This window comes from Balaenoptera acutorostrata, chromosome 11, assembly GCF_949987535.1.
Source record: "Balaenoptera acutorostrata chromosome 11, mBalAcu1.1, whole genome shotgun sequence".
Classification (NCBI taxonomy): Eukaryota; Metazoa; Chordata; class Mammalia; order Artiodactyla; family Balaenopteridae; genus Balaenoptera; species Balaenoptera acutorostrata.
This window is the reverse complement of record NC_080074.1, coordinates 57,421,534-57,443,582: the sequence shown is the minus strand read 5'-3', so window position 1 is coordinate 57,443,582 and position 22,049 is coordinate 57,421,534. Positions and strand designations below refer to the sequence as shown.

At 35.4% G+C, this 22,049-nt stretch overlaps 1 protein-coding gene across 1 annotated transcript; it reads right to left on the bottom strand.

The window, feature by feature from the left end:
- Window positions 1–8,639: 8,639 nt before the first annotated feature.
- On the bottom strand, window positions 8,640–9,361 carry LOC103008740 (M-phase phosphoprotein 6-like). Its single transcript, XM_057557086.1, has one exon. It carries the CDS (start codon window positions 9,353–9,355, stop codon window positions 8,930–8,932), a length of 426 nt encoding a protein of 141 aa, XP_057413069.1. The 5' UTR covers window positions 9,356–9,361; the 3' UTR covers window positions 8,640–8,929.
- Between the last annotated feature and the right edge of the window lie 12,688 nt (window positions 9,362–22,049).

Sequence of the window (22,049 nt, the reverse complement as noted above, 5' to 3'; positions counted from 1 at the left end):
TGGTATATAGTTCAGCCAGCCTTTTTATCCCCAAGGAAGAAGGGTCAATTCTGAGTTGTGTTCTATGTAGTTTCCTCATAGTTTCCCCAGTGAGACCGAGCCTTAGTTTTCTACAGAGGTAACTAATTAACTAACACACACTTTATTGGTTTTTCTGTCTTCCACACCTTACATTCTTTCTTCTATATACATTTTAAGAGTTGTCACAATATAAAGTATGCAAGAACTAAAGGGAGATTCTTTAGGTTATTTTTATAGCCTCATTATTCTATATGTGTCCACATGCAAATGTGGAGTTGAATGGTGTTCCACAAGAATATTTACTTAACACATTTCATTTAATCTGACTTTGGTCCAAGTGGTCCATTGACTATCAGTTCTACATAGAATCCCAATTTCTCTACTCCAGGACGTGTCTGCATTTCAGTATTGTCTTCATATCCAGATCACAAATTTTTCATTGTCCTATAAATTGCCTTTAGATTTGGTTACTTTATGTAACTTAAATTTCATCCCTTTCATCTCCAGATCATGGTGATGCTGAAAATGTAATAGATGCTCTGGCAAAATGAACTGATACCAGGGAGTATGGAAAAGAATGTACATCTGTCTATGGTTAGTTTTCAGTCTCAATTTGAAATGTTAAATAATGTTTGGACTACCAAACAAATAAGGCTGAATCAAGGGATATCAAATGGGTAACTATTTTATTTAAACCTGGCAATTTTATTCCTTCTATAATAGCATACCAAATTTTCAAATTAATTATTCTTGAGCATAGTTTATGGTCAGTGGACTTTACACTCATTTATTTGAAAACTGTTCTTTAGAATGAGAATAAAAGGAATTTATGAGGTGTTTCACAGTTCTACTTGTAGTATTAGGTGACTCTGAGGACAATAAAATTGAGTATGTTTATGAATATTCTTTTCTAGATACCATCCCAGGAAGACTTCTTCAATAGTACAATAATTTCTATTTTTTCTTGTCAGTCTTAAAGCTAAATAATATTTTACCAATTCTAAGAAATAAATTACTTATATAAATATTTAAAATTTTATTAGTCCATGGGTTTCATTTTTCTTATTTAATAGCAAAAATATTTATTTAACTAATGACATTATAAGCAAATATATAATATTGTGCTATCCAGGAAATTAATCAAAGGACAGAAAATATCTTTGATAGAAAATCTATGCAACAAAGGTTTGTTGAATGCTCACTAAGTGCCAGATACTGAGGAGAGTTTATTATAATGGGTGAGCAAATGCAGTTTGAGTCTCAGCTTTGATATTTGCTGACAACGTGATTTGAACTACTTATTATTAACTTCTCTGCTAATTTATCATTAACAAAGGAGAATATGGGTATTTGTCTAATAAGCTTGATGTCAGAATTAAATGAAATAATATGTGTAAAATGTCAAGCAGTGCCTGGGCAAAGGGCTCAATGAATGTTAGTTATTCTTAAACTCTAGGGATTTAGGCATAAACAGTGAGACATTTAGCATGGAGACAGCCAATGTAACATGTAATTAAATACAGTAGGATAAGTGCTCTTATAAGTGAAATAGAGGAGGCGGTCATAAGATAGAAGAGAACAGGCTTCTGGAAAAAGGTAATATTAAAGTTAGAATCTGAAGAAAAAGAGAAAACAGGCAAAAATAAAAGAATGATAGTACTACAGAACAAAAGAAAAGGCCAGATAATGAAAGAGCACGGCAATTTGAAGGAACTAATATAACTTAAATGTAGCTGAATAGGTAGTATAATGGAAGTTTGCAACAAGAGATAAACATGGAAAGAGTAAGTGAGCTTAGATCAGTGGCTCTCGAACATTTTGGTGGCAGGACCTCTAGCTGCTCTTAAAAATTACCAAGAACCTCAAAGGGATTTAGCTTGTGTAGGTTATGTCATTCAATATTTACCATATTAGAAATTAAAACAAAAAATTTAAAACATTTATCTATTAATTCATTTAAAAATACCAAAAATAAGCCCATTATGTGTTATGTAAATAACATTTTTGTGATAAATATATTTTCCAAAACGAACGAAAAAAATTGTGGAAGAGTGGCATTTTTTTTCATTTTGCAAATCTTGTCCTTAAAGTCTGTCTGAACAGAAGATAGCTGGATTTTTATGTCTTCTTCTGAATGTAAGCTTTTGTGATATGTTACTTTTGTTAACATTTGTAAAGTAAATACAGTCTCACATAGATGTGAAGTAGGAAAATGGAAGGAGTATTTGCAGGTAATTGTGGATAGTCTCCCTTTTGATACTCTACCAAAAATCAACAAGGAGTAGTTTCTTAAAAGTTAGGTACAGGGCTTCCCTGGTGGCGCAGTGGTTGAGAATCTGCCTGCCAATGCAGGGGACACAGGTTCGAGCCCTGGTCTGGGAAGATCCCACATACCGCGGAGCAACTAGGCCCATGAGCCACAATTACTGAGCCTGCGCGTCTGGAGCCTGTGCTCCGCAACAAGAGAGGCCGCGATAGTGAGAGGCCCGCGCACCGCGATGAAGAGTGGCCCCCACTTGCCACAACTAGAGAAAGCCCTCGCACAGAAACGAAGACCCAACACAGCCATATAAATAAATAAATAAATTTTAAAAAAAGACTTTCTATTAAAAAAAAAAAGTTAGGTACAGTGTGAGATCTGATCCCATATCAATGAAATTGTCATACACAGTTACATTATGATTCATTTGTCTATTTTGCACTTTGGTGAATCTTTTTCTCAGGTATAATTTTGCATCATCAGCCACTGGTCATTTGGAAAATATTGGTTCACTGTGTTATCCCATACTGGCCTTTCCAGAAACATCATTAAGTATTGGGAGGATAACAAGTTCATGGTAGCAGATACAAGTTTTTAATTTTCACTTGAAGGCTAAAGTTTTATTATTGGCAACAAATATCACATATTTTTGAACAGCTTCACTTCATCAGTTTTGAGAAAATTGGGCAAATACTCAATTCCAAATAATCATCTTTTGTCTGTCAGTTGTTCATTCAAGTAAAAATGGTGTTGAATCAAGAAAGTGGCTAGTTCCACCCGCAAATCAAGCAATTGCCAAGTGCTTCCAAAGCGTTTTATGCATGCTTCCCATTTTATCACACAGATTATGAAAAAAGACACATTCACAAGAGTTGAGGTATGGCAACACTATGAATCTTACTTCTTCATTAAGATTATTTTTAAGTGAAGTGGATTATTTTTAACTTTTTATTTTATATTGGAGTATAATTGATTAACAATGCTGTGTTACTTTCAGGTGTACAACAAAGTGATTCAGTTATACATATACATGTATCTATTCTTTTTCAAATTCTTTTCCCATTTAGGTTTTTTTTTTTTTTTAACAGAGAATGTATGACGATGAATAAATCAATGACTACTGCTAAGTTTGGTGCCACTGTCTCAATTCACCTAAGCTAACACTGCTTATGTGTTAGCAGTATTATCCACCATTGTTTCTGCACCATCGGTACAAAAGGAGAAAAGATATTTTAGTATTGTTATAAAAATAGCTTTGATCTCACAGGCTCCTCTCTGGAACCCAGCGGTTTTGGATCACACTTGTTCTAAGAATGATTAGATTATTAAAACCCAAAAATATCCAAGAAAAGGAAGCATACATTTTAAATGGTATATAATTTATCTCTTGTAGTTGTTACTTGGTCATCATATAAAGGTCTCTAAGTGTTTAGACAGCTGTTAAATAAAATAGGAATTAGATGTGTTCTATGTTTGGTTTCTGTGGGTAGAATTAAACCAGTAAGCATAAATGACAATCAGATGTATTAAGGGGCAGCTAAACATGACTTTTTTAAGCATCACTGGCTGTCTCAGATGGTGAGACTGTTTGTGGTAAGTGATACATTTTTAGGAATTGAGCCAAGGCAGGAAAATAATCAATGCTCCAGAGTAGGCTTAAGTGCAGAGAAGTTGTTGGACAAAATTACTCTTAAATTTTCTTCAAGTGTTGAGACTACGATTTTTTTATTTATTAGATTGCACCAAATGTAAAACAGTATGGGACACACAAAATAATTATAAGAAAAGTTTTGTCAAATTAATTCTTCAGAGCTGTTTTGTTGTTTTAAACTCCAATTCCGCAGATTCCCACAGACCAATTACTTATGGAAAGAAATTCTATTGGTAGCTTATTTGGCTAAAGCATTTATCCAAACACAATCTGATTGATTAGTCCTAAATAATGATAAAAGCTGCACATGGTAGTGTGCTAAAACAGAAGCAAGTTATTCATAATTTTGCTTAGTGCCAGAGCTAGTTAATTTTTATGAATTCTGCTTCATTTGTCTAGTTACCATGATCACTTTCTGCTTTGTTGATTTTTTTTTTTTTCAGTTTTCAAGTGGACAGTGGAACTAGTGCATCAATTCAAAAAGAGTTGGAACAACTAGACATGAATTAAAGAGTGACATAATGAATAGGTGACAAGTTTCTTAATTGTTTTAATGAAACTTTATCTCAGGTGAAATTTATGTGATACCTAAACAACCATTTAATTCAGTTAATTGGGAGAGAAAAAAAGTACGACGCTCTCAGATGATCATTGGCTTCCTATATATCTCAGTAATTATACTGCTAACTTTTGATGTTGTGTAGGCATAGCAAAATATACTTTGATCTAGAATAATAAATATGTTTTGTTAACTAATTAGTGTGTAAAAAAGCAAAAAGATCTCTCTCTCTCTCTCTCTGTCTCTCTCTTTTAAAGTAAAAGAAAAGTTGTAAAGAGACCTGAGAAGCTAAGAGATAAAAAGATGCCTGCTACAGTTCTATGAAATACATGGAGGTGAAACCATGTGAGATTTTTAAAACAAATTTAAAAAGAAATCCACAGTGTCCTTTTATTCTTCATCCTCGTTTGTCTCCTCTATAATATATAAGAACACTCCAATCACATCACTCCTCATCTGAAGTGCTATTGTCTGTTTCCTTGTTCTTTCAATCTTTTCTCTCTTGCATGGTAGCTTCTTTCATCTTTAGCTGTTAAAAGGTAATTCTAACCATTGTTTAAAGAACAAGTAATCTGAGGTGAAAAAAGCACTAAAGAGCATTACATTTATTGAATTGTACTTAAGATCATGTATTATGATTTTTCTATTAATGTTCCTTCGCTGTTTTATGGACACATTCTCCTATTCTTTGTTATATATATAATGCACCAAGCCTGTATGTAAGCAACATTCAGCTTCACCTTCAGTCTTGTCTCACCTTTCTCGTATGGGCTTTTAGTAATTCTCTCTAAATCAATATTTGTCCTTTCTATTAAAATACAAGCTCTTACAAGCAAGAAACCATTTACTGTGCATCCTAAATCAACAGAATATAAGCTCAGAATTGTGTTAATTCTAATGCCTGAGATGTCGATATAAAGAAAAATAATTTAACTGCAATGTGAAATTTGTCTTCAACAGATGTTAATTCAAAATTATTTAAAATATTTGTTTTAAGGTAAGCCTACCTGAACAACTTTATAAGGACATGATTGAAATAGGTTACAATGCATCCTCAATATTATGATTATGATTTTTTGGAGTTTTTTTATAAGTACCCTAATTGAACAAATTTGATACATTTTTCCTTTACTCACCATGGTTTTCACGCATCAAAGCAAAAATTGCACCAAAGTTAAACAGGCAAGAGAGACTGAACTCGACTTCCTGAAACAAAAGTCTGGAGAGATTTTAAGAGCTGGAGTGGAGGGATGATCCTCGGCCATCTGTGTTTGCTAATTCGCTTTACTCAAAGGAAAAGTAAACTTTCTTGTATCCTCATGACAGGAAGTAGTTTTACAAATTGGAGTAAGGTACTCACAGAAGTTAGGCTCCAACCTTCCACAGAAACTGAGAGATAGGAGTGCTGTCTTCCTCCATGTTTACATTTCAAAGGATTGCTCTCAGAACACTGGGGTGCACGTATCCTTTCAAATTAGTGTTTTCCTTTTCTTTGGTTATATATCCAGGAGTGGAATTGCTGGATCATATGGTAGTTCTATTTTCAGTTTTTTGAGGAACCTCCATACTGTTTTCCATAGTGGCTGCACAAATTTACATTCCCACCAACAGTGCAAGAGGGTTCCCTTTTCTCCACATCCTCACCAACACTTGTTATTTGTAGACTTCTTTATGATAGCCATTCTGGTAGGTGTGAGGTGATATCTCATTATTTACAATAGGCAAGATATGGAAGCAACCTAAGTGTCCATCGACAGATGAGTGGATAAAGAGGATGTTTTATATATATACACACACACAATGAAATATTACTCATCCATGAAAAAAAAGAAATTCTGCCATTTGCGACAATGTGGATGGACTTAGAGGGTATTATGCTTCGTGAAATAAGTCAGACCGAGAAAGACAAATACTCTGTGTTGTCACATATGTGAAATCTAAAAAATAAAACTAATGAATAAATACAACAAAACACAAACAGACTCACAGATATAGAAAACAAACTAGTGGTTACTAGTGGGGAGAGGGAAGAAAGGAGGGGCATAATAAGGGTAGGGGATTGAGAGGTACAAACTACTATGTATGAAATAAATAAGCAACAAGGATATATTGTACAGTGCAGGGGAATATAGCCATTATTTGTAATAAATTTAAACAGAGGATAATCTACAAAAATATTGAATCACTATGTTGTTCACCTGAAACATATTATAAATCAACTGTACTTTAAGAAAAATAATAATAATAATAATAAAGGATGACTCTCTGAACCTTAAGAAAAACATTCCTGGGTTGCAAACTGGCAAGAAGCTTGGAGAAGATTTACATACATTTCAAAGAAGCAGAGAAAGAGTTTGCACTGACAAGTTTTTTAAAGTAAAACTCTAAGGAAAAGGAGGTCAGGGGCCTAGAGACAGGAAGAAGCCTGCCTAAAATTTGGTCAAGCTGTGGAAGAGGGTATGACTGCCCTGATCACATGCATAGTTTTTTTCTATTGAGACCTGCCTTCTAGTCTTAGATTGCATTGGCTCATCCCAGTTACTGATAGGAAAGACAAAGTAGTCCCTATATTACAAAATTTGGAGGCAATGGCTATTGATTTTCAGATTTTTATTATAAAAATATCTATGAAAATGTTTCTTGGCTTAGCTATTAAGGGCCCACAATTTATAAATTACCATTAAGTAACATGAAGAAACAGGGTATACAGGATATTCTCTAACCTTGAATAGCCATAATCACATATTTTTATACTAATTGGTGATCGTGATATTTTTAATATTTACAAGATGATAATTGTTGGGCAAATAATTGGAATTTGTCTAAAATCTTGCCAAAGGTTCTGAGTTATCACATATACAACATACACAACCACTTGGTTTTAACAAATATTCCTTGGATTGACATATTGTCTACTCTGTGGAAGTCTGAAAGGATATAAATAGGAAAGGAAATTAGAAACATATATTGTTAGAGTTAAGTGCAATCTTAGATAATGTCAAGTTCTCCCTATTATTTTACAGATGAGGAAGAAAACAAAAGAAAATTGAGATGGTCCAGAGTCACAGGATTATCTGTAGGACTTCGGCCCTTCCTCTAAATTCTTGAATATTGCTTCAAATGGCAGGAAGTACATATGGTTTAAATCTGTCTGGAGAGTTGCTAAGCACTTGATTTAAAAGCATTTCTTAGGTAATTACGGACAATAAAAGTACAAAAGTAAAGATGGAAGAAGCACTGGCACATACCACAAAATAAATATTCAACACATGGCTGAGACAGTTGTTAGTAACAAGCACCTCTTAATTGTTAAAATTTTACTTTGACCATATAGTAATGAATATTACATTTTATCAGATACTTTGAGGTGTGATTTTCCCATGTGTCCTATAATTATATATTGACTCTGACCAATGTGTGTATGAAGAAAATTCTAATCTTACATGTTAAGGAAGAGTAGTTTTTACTACCATTCTAGAGAAACAAGTCACTTTGAGTGACCCCTTTTTATATAGGTCTTGACTGCTCTTAATTTGAATTGAATGGGTAATTAGCAGGCAGAATTACCTAGAGAAAACAATCTATTTTCAGTTCTCCAGTGGGAATTAGCTAGTAGGGATTCAGCCTATTGTGCAGAACATCTCATTCAAATTATTCTATCTTAGAAACGTCTTATGCATGGTCACAAAATGGTTTAAAGACTTTTCTGAGACTATGGATTAAATAGGGCATTTAATAATAAAACAGAAGAACAAAGTGGCATGATATGGATGCAAACCTAATCAACCTCCTTGCCATGAGCATCTTTTTTTTTTTTTTTATGAAAACAGGTATTTATTGCAGAACATTTTTTTTTCTTAATTAAAGGCTTTAAACAAAAAAACATAATTCCACACACTGTTGACTTGGTAGCATGGAAATACTTCAGCCTGGAGAGGCATGTTTGTTCTTGATGAATTTACATATAATAAATTCTCATGATGTTTGATTCCGAAATATATGTATGAACTGACTTGACATGATTATAAACATAAGGGCAATTTAAACACTGGTATTAGTTTACATGAGTCAATTCAAGGTCAGTGACTGGAGAACTATATTTTAAAAAATCTGAGATAAAAAATTCTTTAGGAAGCAACCACGTACCTATGTATAGTTGAAGATCAAGGGTTAAAAATCCACTCTTGATGAATACCATTAAGCAAAGGATGTATAACATCCATCACACATCTGTTCCAAAAACAGCATGTTTCCAAAATTATACATTTCTTTACAAATAAACATTACAGCATTAATAACTATAGAGGAACCAACAGAATGAGTTCCAAAATGTGCTAATTCTCACAAGGCAACCCTGAGCCATATCTTAAGGCATCCGTTTTAATCTTGGGGCTTTAAGAACATCTTCTTTGTTTTAATTGGTTTTATGTCTCCATTTTCATCTTCTTCGTAATTGGCACGGTCTCTTTTTTTTGGCAAACTTTTTCCCAATTGTCCCCACCAAGGTCTCATATCTTCTAGCCATTTCTTCATCTGACACATCGAGCTCCACTGTTTCCTCTTCAACTTCTTCTGCTTTGTTCTTAGCAGTCATCTGAAGCATTAATTTCTCAACCTCAGGATTAAATCCTCTGAATGACATTCTTCCATAGAGAAGATCTTCACATAACAAGAAACTCTGCTCTTCTATTATGAAACTCTCTTTCTCTTTAAGCTCGGGCAAATCCAAGTACCAGTGCTCTTCACTAATGATTTTCTTTTCTTCCTCTTCTAGTTGTTTCTTGGTTTCTGAGTCCAGTCCCCTTTGCATGAACTTCATGTGCAGCAGGTTCTTGGACAACTTAGTTTTGTGCTCGGCCGCCATACTGAGCACCCCGGCCACCGCGCTCTGCCACTAGGTCCGCTGCGCATGTGCGATGCTGTGTGCACCCGTAAGCATCCTTTTGTTGCTTCTTATTGGTAAATTTGCCTTTCCATTTCTTTTTAAGTATTGTATATAGATATCAGTAATAAAATGGGAGCTGAACAGAATATTGTTCTAATGGAGCCAAAGGCAGAGTGCATCTTCCAGTACAATTCAAATGCAACCTAGGAAATTAATTTCAAGATGCCTCACGTGACACGATCGATTTTGGTTTTAAAACCAATTAATGTGGATGGGACAAGAATATTATTTTTCCAACTTTACTGTGTATGTAATGACAGGGCTCAAGCTACATAATTAGATCATAATGGCAAGAAAATATTCCCGGATTTTAGATACTGAAATGAAGTGGTCAGGAGTGTAATGCCTCAGTCAGGAGGTGACAACTACATTTTTCACACTGCGCCTGTTCAACATGGTTTGTAGGTAAAAGAAAAATAACCAGTTTTGGATAATTCCTTTAGTATGAATGTTTTCCTAAATGATCTGTATTAAATAAATTTAAAAAAATTATCTGACTGCTGGTGAATATATTATTAAAGGGAATAGTGAAGGTAATTATAAAATCTTTGAGGCTGTGTATGAGGATTCTAACTCTTAAAAGTGATGTATATATATTGGCTGTTCTTAATTTGAGTTAAATGGATAAGTAGCAGGAAGAAAGGTAGAAATGCCTAGAGAAAATAAATTATTTTTAATTATCCAGTGGGAAAGGAATTAGCTAGTAGAGATTCAGCCTTCTGTTAAATGGTAGCTTCTTATTGCTTATGTCAATACTATAAAAACAAGGGAAACTCCAAATATTATTCATATTTGGCTTAAACTATAGTCCTTGCTTATTATACAACTAATAAATAAATATATTCTTTCTATAAAAGATTTAAAGTGCACAAATATAAAGAGTAAATTGTGCAAGTCTTTTCTTCCTCTCCCCAGGCCTGCTTTCATCCTTAGTGTTACCACTCAAGAGCTTGGTATACATTCTTTTGCTGTGCATTTATATACATTTACATGTAAGCAGACAACGTACATAGCTTTTTTTTTTTACCTACATGAGATCACGGTATATGCACTTTTTGGCAACTCATATTTCAATCACTAAGTTTTGGTGATATTTCCGTGTCTGTGCATATAGGCCTACTTCATTTTTCTTAATGGCTCCATAGTTTCCCACTGTATGGATATACCATATATTATGTAACTATACATCTCTTAATCAACAGTTGGGTCATTTGCAATATTTAGTGTTTAAAAACAAATTGGCAATGAACATTCTTTAGAACATTTGCGAACTTCTACTTCTGGGGTTTAGATTTCTAGATGTCAAATTTCCCTCTCAAATGTACCAAGTTTTAAAATCTGTTAGGTACTGCAAAAGTACCTTTCAAAAAACTTTATGGATGTAAATTCTAACCACCAGTATGCGTGTGCTCACTTTTCCCACATCCTTGCTTCTTGTGTGGCTATTACGCATTTTTGTCATGCTGTGTACATAATAGAGAAGGGCCGGTGTGATTCTTGACTTGGTGGAATACACAGTATTTCATCATATTTTGACAGCTTCTACAGTGAGCTATTCCACAGTCTTCTGGACAGGCCAGGGCATTATGAAATGACCAGTGGTATTAATTCTCTTTGAACAAATATTTTGCTGAAAACACTGCCTCAGAACCTCTAAAAGTTTTATGAACTTTTGAAATCTTCCTATGAAAGCTGCCCTTGAAGAAATAAACCCTATACGTTTATGATCTAGTGTTTGTTTTCAGATTTATTATATACATTTCCTTTACAGTTTTGTTTTTATTATTTTATCTTTATTCTTATATATCGATAGAATAAGAGCTTTATGCCTATGTTAAAACTACAAAATATTTAGGAGAATGTTGATGGAACATGTCGCTAATAATTGCTTTCATGTAATCTCTGGTGAAACTTCTGATTAAAGTTATTAGTGTTATGAGAATGGCCTATTATCTATATAAAATAATCAGATAAAACAAATTAAAAAATTTAGATTTTCTTCATATTGTTTTCTCTGGAAAGTTTTTATAGCTTTATGTTATTGACTACCATTTCCCACACTTTCTTTTTGAGATCAATATATTGCTGGATGAATTGCAACACATAGTTAGGAAACAATTTGCTTTTTGTGATGTTATTTTCCTTCAGGCAATATTTCTCTATATCCTTTTAAGATATAGAAATATTAATTTTAAAATGGAAACAGTTCATATTTTCTTATCAGATACTTCATGTGGAGTATGACTGGATAAAACTTTGAGCAATAAAAATAAAAGAGCATTTACTGAGCATCTACTATTTGCCTGATATAATGATCTAAAAATCTGTATGTCAGGGTATTAGCTGACAATTTATTTAATGTATTGTTATATAAAGACAGACGGTTGCATATTCTTATATGGTAAAATATTCTAAAACGTAACAGAGAAATCAAGAATGTCTAGCTCTTTGGCAGATAAATGTTTACTAATTGAAAATAAAATCTTCTATATTGACTTTTTTAAATGATGAATTATGCCAGAGCTCAGGGAAGTCATACATATTTCAACTGGATTTTAAAAAAATGTCTCAGTGAGCCAAGAAAGACAGATTTCTTCTCATTTTTATACATGCTCGGCTCATTTTAAATTACAGCAATGTTTCATTACCACCAAAATTCTCAAGATAAAATTCGTAGCACAACTGCTTGCTAAGCAAAAGGAAAAACATAAATTGTATCCATGTTGAGAAAATGGATATGGAAACTGACTTTTATTTGGCTTGCAACTCCCTTTGCAGAACAAAGTTTCTGCTGATTCTGTTGAGGATGTGGCTAAGGTCAAGCAGATAATTTGACAATCAACTGATCTACAAGAAGGGTAGACCAAAACACGTTCTCTGTTTTATAAATAGCAGTGATTCCTTTAACCTCACCAGTTCTGATGTGGAAAAACTAACTGCTCACATTCATTTTTTTTCGCTAAAAGCAACATTTTTGGTTTTTTTTTGTTTAGAAACCTAACATTCCAGCTGTAATTATATTATTCCAGTAAAATTACAAAAAAAAGTCTTTTTATTAATACATAGAAACGATCACTTAGAACAAAATACATGCCCATTTCAATCTGTCCAATGAAGCTCATTTAAATCACTGACGTGTTCCTTGCAGTCTCCTCAGAAACACATTTTCTGTTTCTTAATGTGTAGGTTGTCTAAAATTTGCAAGAAGCCAAGTAACCCACATTTACTTTCATGTACTTCCACTCCCGAGCATTTATTTTCTCATATAGTAATTGCTAGTCCACGCAAATAGATTTTTAACATGATTCTACTGCTTTCTTCAATAATATTTTTGTTTATTCAATATGCAAATTCCTAAGCTCTGCTATAAGTTACTTTGTTTCTAGTGTTGCTAGAGAGAGTGAATCAGAACAGATATTACATGGCTTCTTTTACATACATTGGATTCCCCATTTTTTTGAACCATTATTGTTTAGATCCCCCATTTAAGTTTATTCTTGTGCATACCTGTATTTTGTATTTTGATTTGACAGAGAAGGAGCTGAAAACAAATGGTCAATGCAAAATTTGGCAGTCACGTAATATTCACTTTCTGGTGATAAGTACAGTTATTTTCTTTATATAAATAATTTATCCAAATGTAATACAAACTGGTTTCAACCTGTAGGATTGAACACATATGTTTACTTCCACTCTCCTGAAACTACACTAAAATGTAAATAAAGAGACTTTAAATAGGCATAAAATGTTAAGGACAAATAGAAGTGACAAAGACGGCAATGACATTTTGAGACTGGAAAGCAGAAATAGTAAATCACACACACACACACACATCAATCTTCCCTTCTTGCTCAATTTTTCCCCTTAGCACTTACTACTTGGTTCTGGCCTAGTGCCTGAATCTCTGCCAGAGCAGGATCTACACTAACTATTAGGACATAATTTCCCAGTAGAAAGTAGAGCACGTGTTACTGTGTGCTAGAGTCTGAATCTTCTTTCCCAATAATGGTCCAGTTGGTAGAAGGTCAATTTGAATATTAGCTTATGACATTTTTTTCCACATAGTTTATAGAGTTCTTAAATGATGACCCTATAATTCTGTGTCTTCATAGATATTCATAATGGAAAGTTTAGAGGCTCTTGTAGTTCACTGTCATTTAACCAGGAAGACGGGAATTTTTTCTTTTTTTTTCTTAAACATTTTTGATTTGGGGCTCTAATTTTTACATGAGATTGTTTAGTAGGAAATGCTTCTTCCAACTTTTAAATAAAACAATCTTGGCCAATGGAACATAAGCAAAACTAATATATGAAATTCTGGGTAAAACTCTTAAAGGGAAGTAACGTTCTGGTCCCTTCCCCTTCTCTTCATGCTGGGTGAAATATAGATAGTCTCTCAGTATCACCAACCAAGTCAATATATCCTATAGCTATTGGAGGAATAAGAAGAAAAAACCTGGATCAATTATTATTTTGCAGACATACATTATGCTTGGGAAATTGAATGATCTTACTTTAGCCATGCTATTTTGGCTCTCATGTATAATTTGTTATTAATTGAGTTGTGTCCTCCCAAATTTCATGTGTTGAAGCCCAAATCCTCATTGTGATTGTACTTGGAGATAAGACCTAAAAGGAGGTAATAAAGGTTAAGTGAGGTCATAAGGGTGGGACCTTAACCTGAAAGGACTGGTGTCATCATAAGAAGAGGAAGAGACATCAGAGATCTTTCCCTCTTGTCTCTGTCTCTGTCTCTCTCTTTCTTCCTCTCTCTCTCGCTATCTCCATGCAGAGGAAAGCCATGTGAGAACACAGTGAGAAGACAGCCCTCTGTAAGACGGGAAGAGAGGCCTCTCTAGAAACAAATGCTGGCACCTTGATCTTGGATGCAAATTCAATAATTCAGTGAGGAGGGTAAATTGAAGTTTGTGCACATGAAGGACTCCCTGACATAATTAATCACGATTAGAAAAATTAAATGTATTCAGTATCAGAAAAATGACAAATGCATGGTCCGTTATTCAGAGTGCATTTTGTGGAGGTATCTAGGGAGTGTGCACTGGGCTGGTTCCTGGGCGAAAGAAGTGAGAAAGGGGAGAGAAGAGCGCTCAGCTCGCTTACCTAGCAAAGCTAGCACATGGGTTTAGAAACGCAACAATCTAGGTATTTTTCTCAGAAATTAATCTAGTGATATCATTCTAGAAAAAGGCTTCTTTAATTAAATATTGTGGGCTATGCTATGTAAAATATTATTTCAGTAATTATTTAAAATTAGTATTAATTTTATACTGATTTTAGGGAGATTTACAAGGACTCATTTAGTTTTATTAAGTGAATATCCTAATATTATTTAAACATCAAACAACTTTTCTCATTTTTTCATAGAGTAACTATATATTTCTTGAGGAATTGGGGCTTAGTAGAACATATATTGGGAGATACTAGTCAAGAAATCAGAATTTGTACTTCTAACGTTTAGCTAAAGCTGCTAAGCAAGTCCCAATTAGGTCTTTCCCCTGAATTCTTGCTAGAAAAGAGCAGTTTTGTTCACTGTGTTTGTACACAGTTGTTACCAAATCAGGATACATTTTTAAAAATCAATTGTTCTCAATATCTTCTAACTTCCATTTGAGAATCCATTTAGTTTTTGGTAAACTGACTTCATAGTTCCAGGGTTGGGACCCAAGACCTAATCTAAATATGTGTTCCATTCTATCTTCTTGACCATAATGATTGGTTCAGAGAATGGGCATTTGCCTCTAAACCGATCTAATTAAAGAAAATCTACATACACTTGTTTGGAACACTGGGCCAAGAGTTTTTCTTTTCCTCTGGGTAGTATGCTATATGGACTTTATCCTGGAATTCTGAGAGTCATTTGTTTAACCATAACCTTGGCAAGGAAGCAGGCAAACAGGAGATGAAGCAAATTAAAGAGGAGGGTAGTCAAGATATTTTCAGACAGGTGGACCAGGGACCTTGGTGCTACTGTGAACCCAGGATTCAAATTATGTGTGAAAACTGACATGCTATTGAGATCTTTAGTTATGTGAGATTATAAACTACTTTTATTACTGGAACTAGTTTGAATCAAACTGTTACTCGTAACACGAATAGTGCTGATATACCCATTCCAATAGGAAATGAGAGTATTCATTCTGAAGAGCTTTCTTCGAACTCTACTCACAGTACAGAGAAGAGTTGGAGTGGAGCAAATATCTAAGATACTGATCCGAGAAGGGCAGAGAGACCATTCAAGATATTATCACTGAGGAAGGATCAATTGAGAGGAATAATCAATAACACTGTATTGAGTAATTAAAATTTGCCAAGGGGAATTCCCTGGTGGTCCAGTGGTTAAAACTCCATGCTCTCACTGCCGAGGGCCTGGGTTAAATCATTGATGGGGGAACTAAGATTCCACAAGATGTGAGGCGTGCCTAAATAAATAAATAAATAAATAAATAAATAAATAAATAAAATTTGCCAAGAGAGTAGAACTTAAATGTTCTCAGATTAACCAACATGGCGGAGTAGAAGGACGTGCACTCACTCCCTCTTGCGAGAGCTCCAGAATCACAACTGGCTGCTGGACAATCATTGACAGGAAGACCCTGGACTTCACCAAGGAGGATACCCCATGTCCAAGGACATAGGAGAAGCCACAGTGAGACGGTAGGAGGGGCGCAATCAGAGTAAAATCAAATCCCATAACTGCTGGGTGGGTGACTCACAGACTGGCGAACACTTATACCACAGAAGTCCACCCACTGGAGTGAAGGTTCTGAGCCCCACGTCAGGCTTCCCAACCTGGGGGTCCGGCAACGGGAGGAGGAATTCCTAGAGAATCAGACTTTGAAGTCTAGTGGGAATTGATTGCAGGACTGTGACAGGACTGGGGGAAACAGAGACCCCACTCTTGGAGGGCACACACAAAGTAATGTGTGCATCGGGACCCAGGGGAAGGAGCAGTGACCCTGGGGGAGACTGAACCAGACGTACCTGCTGGTGTTGGGGGGTCTCCTGCCGAGGCAAGTGGTGGCTCTGTTTCACCGTGGGGATAAGGACACTGGCAGCAGAGGTCCTGGGAAGTTCTCCTTGGCGTGAGCCCTCCCAGAGTCTGCCATTAACCCCACCAAAGAGCACAGGTAGGCTCCAGTGTTGGGTTGCCTCAGGCAAAACAACCAACAGGGAGGGAACCCAGCCCCACCCATCAACAGTCAAGTGGATTAAGGTTTTACTGAGCTCTGACCGCCACAGCAACAGGGAGGGAACCCAGCCCCACCCATCAACAGTCAAGTGGATTAAGGTTTTACTGAGCTCTGACCGCCACAGCAACAGTCAGCTCTACCCACCACCAGAGCCTCCCATCAAGCCTCTTAGATAGCCTCAACCACCAGAGGGCAGACAACAGAAGCAAGAAAAACTACAATCCTGCAGCCTGTGGTCCAAAAACCACAGTTACAGAAAGACAGAGAAGATGAAAAGGCAGAGGGCTATGTACCAGATGAAGGAACAAGAAAAAACCCCAGAAAAACAACTAAATGAAGTGGAGATAGGCAACCTTCCAGAAAAAGAATTCAGAATAATGATAGTGAAGATGATCCAGGACCTCAGAATAAGAATGGAGGCAAAGATTGAGAAGATGCAAGAAATGATTAACAAAGACCTAGAAGAATTAAAGAACAAACAAACAGAGATGACCAATACAATAACTGAAATGAAAACTACACTAGAAGGAATCAATAGCAGAATAACTGAGGCAGAAGAACGGATAAGTGACCTGGAAGACAGAATGGTGGAATTCACTGCTGCAGAACAGACTAAAGAAAAAAGAATGAAAAGAAATGAAGACAGCCTAAGAGACCTCTGGGACAACATTAAACGCAACAACATTCGCATTATAGGGGTCCCAGAAGGAGAAGAGAGAGAGAAAGGACCAGAGAAAATATTTGAAGAGATTATAGTCGAAAACTTCCCTAACATGGGAAAGGAAATAGCCACCCAAGTCCAGGAAGTGCAGAGAGTCCCATACAGAATAAACCCAAGGAGAAACATGCCGAGACACATAGTAATCAAAGTGGCAAAAATTAAAGACAAAGAAAAATTACTGAAAGCAGCAAGGGAAAAACGACAAATAACATACAAGGGAACTCCCATAAGGTTAACAGCTGATTTCTCAGCAGAAACTCTGCAAGCCAGAAGGGAGTGGCATGATATACTTAAAGTGATGAAAGGGAAGAACCTACAACCAAGATTACTCTACCCGGCAAGGATCTCATTCAGATTCGATGGAGAAATCAAAAGCTTTACAGACAAGCAAAAGCTAAGAGAATTCAGCACCACTAAACCAGCTCTACAACAAATGCTAAAGGAACTTCTCTAAGTGGGAAACACAAGAGAAGAAAAGGACCTACAAAAACAAACCCAAAACAATTAAGAAAATGGTCATAGGAACATACATATCGATAATTACCTTAAATGTGAATGGATTAAATGCCCCAACCAAAAGACATAGACTGGCTGAATGGATACAAAAACAAGACCCATATATATGCTGTCTACAAGAGACCCACTTCAGACCTAGGGACACATACAGACTGAAAGTGAGGGGATGGAAAAAGATATTCCATGCAAATGGAAATCAAAAGAAAGCTGGAGTAGCTATACTCATATCAGATAAAATAGACTTTAAAATAAAGAATGTTACAAGAGACAAGGAAGGACACTACATAATGATCCAGGGATCAATCCAAGAAGAATATATAACAATTATAAATATATATGCACCCAACATAGGAGCACCTCAATACATAAGGCAACTGCTAACAGCTATAAAAGAGGAAATCGACAGTAACACAATAATAGTGGGGGACTTTAACACCTCACTTACACCAATGGACAGATCATCCAAAATGAAAATAAATAAGGAAACAGAAGCTTTAAATGACACAATAGACCAGATAGATTTAATTGATATATATAGGACATTCCATCCAAAAACGGCAGATTACACGTTCTTCTCAAGTGCGCACGGAACATTCTCCAGGATAGATCACATCTTGGGTCACAAATCAAGCCTCAGTAAATTTAAGAAAATTGAAATCATATCAAGCATCTTTTCTGACCACAACGCTATGAGATTAGAAATGAATTACAGGGAAAAAACGTAAAAAAGACAAACACATGGAGGCTAAACAATACGTTACTAAATAACCAAGAGATCACTGAAGAAATCAAACAGGAAATCAAAAATACCTAGAGACAAATGACAATGAAAACACGACGACCCAAAACCTATGGGATGCAGCAAAAGCGGTTCTAAGAGGGAGGTTTATAGCTATACAAGCCTACCTTAAGAAACAAGAAAAATCTCAAATAAACATTCTAACCCTACACCTAAAGGAACTAGAGAAGGAAGAACAAACAAAACCCAAAGTTAGCAGAAGGAAAGAAATCATAAAGATCAGAGCAGAAATAAATGAAATAGAAACAAAGAAAACAATAGCAAAGATCAATAAAACTAAAAGTTGGTTCTTTGAGAAGATAAACAAAATTGATAAGCCATTAGCCAGACTCATCAAGAAAAAGAGGGAGAGGACTCAAATCAATAAAATCAGAAACGAAAAAGGAGAAGTTACAACAGACACCGCAGAAATACAAAACATCCTAAGAGACTACTACAAGCAACTTTATGCCAATAAAATGGACAACCTGGAAGAAATGGACAAATTCTTAGAAAGGTATAACCTTCCAAGACTGAATCAGGAAGAAACAGAAAATATGAACAGACCAATCACAAGTAATGAAATTGAAACTGTGATTAAAAATCTTCCAACAAACAAAAGTCCAGGACCAGATGGCTTCACAGGTGAATTCTATCAAACATTTAGAGAAGAGCTAACACCCATCCTTCTCAAACTCTTCCAAAAAATTGCAGAAGAAGGAACACTCCCAAACTCATTCTATGAGGCCACCATCACCCTGATACCAAAACCAGACAAAGACACTACAAAAAAAGAAAATTACAGACCAATATCACTGATGAATATAGATGCAAAAATCCTCAACAAAATACTAGCAAACAGAATCCAACAACACATTAAAAGGATCATACACCACGATCAAGTGGGATTTATCCCAGGGATGCAAGGATTCTTCAATATACGCAAATCAATCAATGTGATACACCCTATTAACAAACTGAAGAATAAAAAGTATATGATCATCTCAATAGATGCAGAAAAAGCTTTTGACAAAATTCAACACCCATTTCTGATAAAAACTCTCCAGAAAGTGGGCATAGAGGGAACCTACCTCAACATAATAAAGGCCATATATGACAAACCCACAGCAAACATCATTCTCAATGGTGAAAAACTGAAAGCATTTCCTCTAAGATCAGGAACGAGACAAGGATGTCCACTCTCACCACTATTATTCAACATAGTTCTGGAAGTCCTAGCCACGGCAATCAGAGAAGAAAAAGAAATAAAAGGAATACAAATTGGAAAAGAAGAAGTAAAACTGTCACTGTTTGCGGATGACATGATACTATACATAGAGAATCCTAAAACTGCCACCAGAAAACTGCTAGAGCTAATTAATGAATATGGTAAAGTTGCAGGTTACAAAATTAATGCACAGAAATCTCTTGCATTCCTATACACTAATGATGAAAAATCTGAAAGAGAAATTATGGAAACACTCCCATTTACCATTGCAACAAAAAGAATAAAATACCTAGGAATAAACCTACCTAGGGAGACAAAAGACCTGTATGCAGAAAACTATAAGACACTGATGAAAGAAATTAAAGATGATACAAATAGATGGAGAGATATACCATGTTCTTGGATTGGAAGAATCAACATTGTGAAAATGAGTATACTACCCAAAGCAATCTACAGATTCAATGCAATCCCTATCAAATTACCAATGGCATTTTTTACGGAGCTAGAACAAGTCATCTTAAAATTTGTATGGAGACACAAAAGACCCCGAATAGCCAAAGCAGTCTTGAGGCAAAAAAATGGAGCTGGAGGAATCAGACTTCCTGACTTCAGACTATACTACAAAGCTACAGTAATCAAGACAATATGGTACTGGCACAAAAACAGAAACATAGATCAATGGAACAAGATAGAAAGCCCAGAGATTAACCCACGCACCTATGGTCAATTAATCTATGACAAAGGAGGCAAAGATATACAATGGAGAAAAGACAGTCTCTTCAATAAGTGGTGCTGGGAAAACTGGACAGCTACATGTAAAAGAATGAAATTAGAATACTCCCTAACACCATACACAAAAATAAACTCAAAATGGATTAGAGACCTAAGTATAAGACTGGACACTATAAAACTCTTAGAGGAAAACATAGGAAGAACACTCTTTGACATAAATCACAGCAAGATCTTTTTCGATCCACCTCCTAGAGTAATGGAAATAAAAACAAAAATAAACAAGTGGGACCTAATGAAACTTCAAAGCTTTTGCACAGCAAAGGAAACCATAAACAAGACGAAAAGACAACCCTCAGAATGGGAGAAAATATTTGCAAATGAATCAACGGACAAAGGATTAATCTCCAAAATATATAAACAGCTCATTCAGCTCAATATCAAAGAAACAAACACCCCAATCCAAAAATGGGCAGAAGACCTAAATAGACATTTCTCCAAAGAAGACATACAGACGGCCACGAAGCACATGAAAAGATGCTCAACATCACTAATTATTAGAGAAATGCAAATCAAAACTACAATGAGGTATCACCTCACTCCTGTTAGAATGGGCATCATCAGAAAATCTACAAACAACAAATGCTGGAGAGGGTGTGGAGAAAAGGGAACCCTCTTGCACTGTTGGTGGGAATGTAAATTGATACAGCCACTATGGAGAACAATATGGAGGTTCCTTAAAAAACTAAAAATAAAATTACCATATGACCCAGCAATCCCACTACTGGGCATATACCCAGAGAAAACCGTAATTCAAAAGGACACATGCACCCGAATGTTCATTGCAGCACTATTTACAATAGCCAGGTCATGGAAGCAACCTAAATGCCCATCAACAGACGAATGGATAAAGAAGTTGTGGTACATATATACAATGGAATATTACTCAGCCATAAAAAGGAACGAAATTGAGTCATTTGTTGAGACGTGGATGGATCTAGAGACTGTCATACAGAGTGAAGTAAGTCAGAAAGAGAAAAACAAATATCGTATATTAATGCATGTATGTGGAACCTAGAAAAATGGTACAGATGAGCCAGTTTGCAGGGCAGAAGTTGAGACACAGATGTAGAGAATGGACATATGGACACCAAGGGGGGAAAACTGCGGTGAGGTGGGGATGGTGGTGTGCTGAATTGGGTGATTGGGATTGACATGTATACACTGATGTGTATAAAACTGATGCCTAATAAGAACCTGCAGTATAAAAAAACAAACAAAACAACTAATACTAAACTTTCATTAGGTTATTTGTATGGAAATATGTTAATATAAATGTTTCAGACATTACATGAAATTTCTAAAAATCTTATATTTGTATTTGTATGGAAATATGTATGGAAATATGTTAATATAAATGTTTCAGACAT

What these genes read in the sequence shown, in the direction of transcription:
- LOC103008740 (XM_057557086.1), bottom strand. Translation starts at nt 9,355, where the DNA reads ATGGCGGCCGAGCACAAAACTAAGTTGTCCAAGAACCTGCTGCACATG.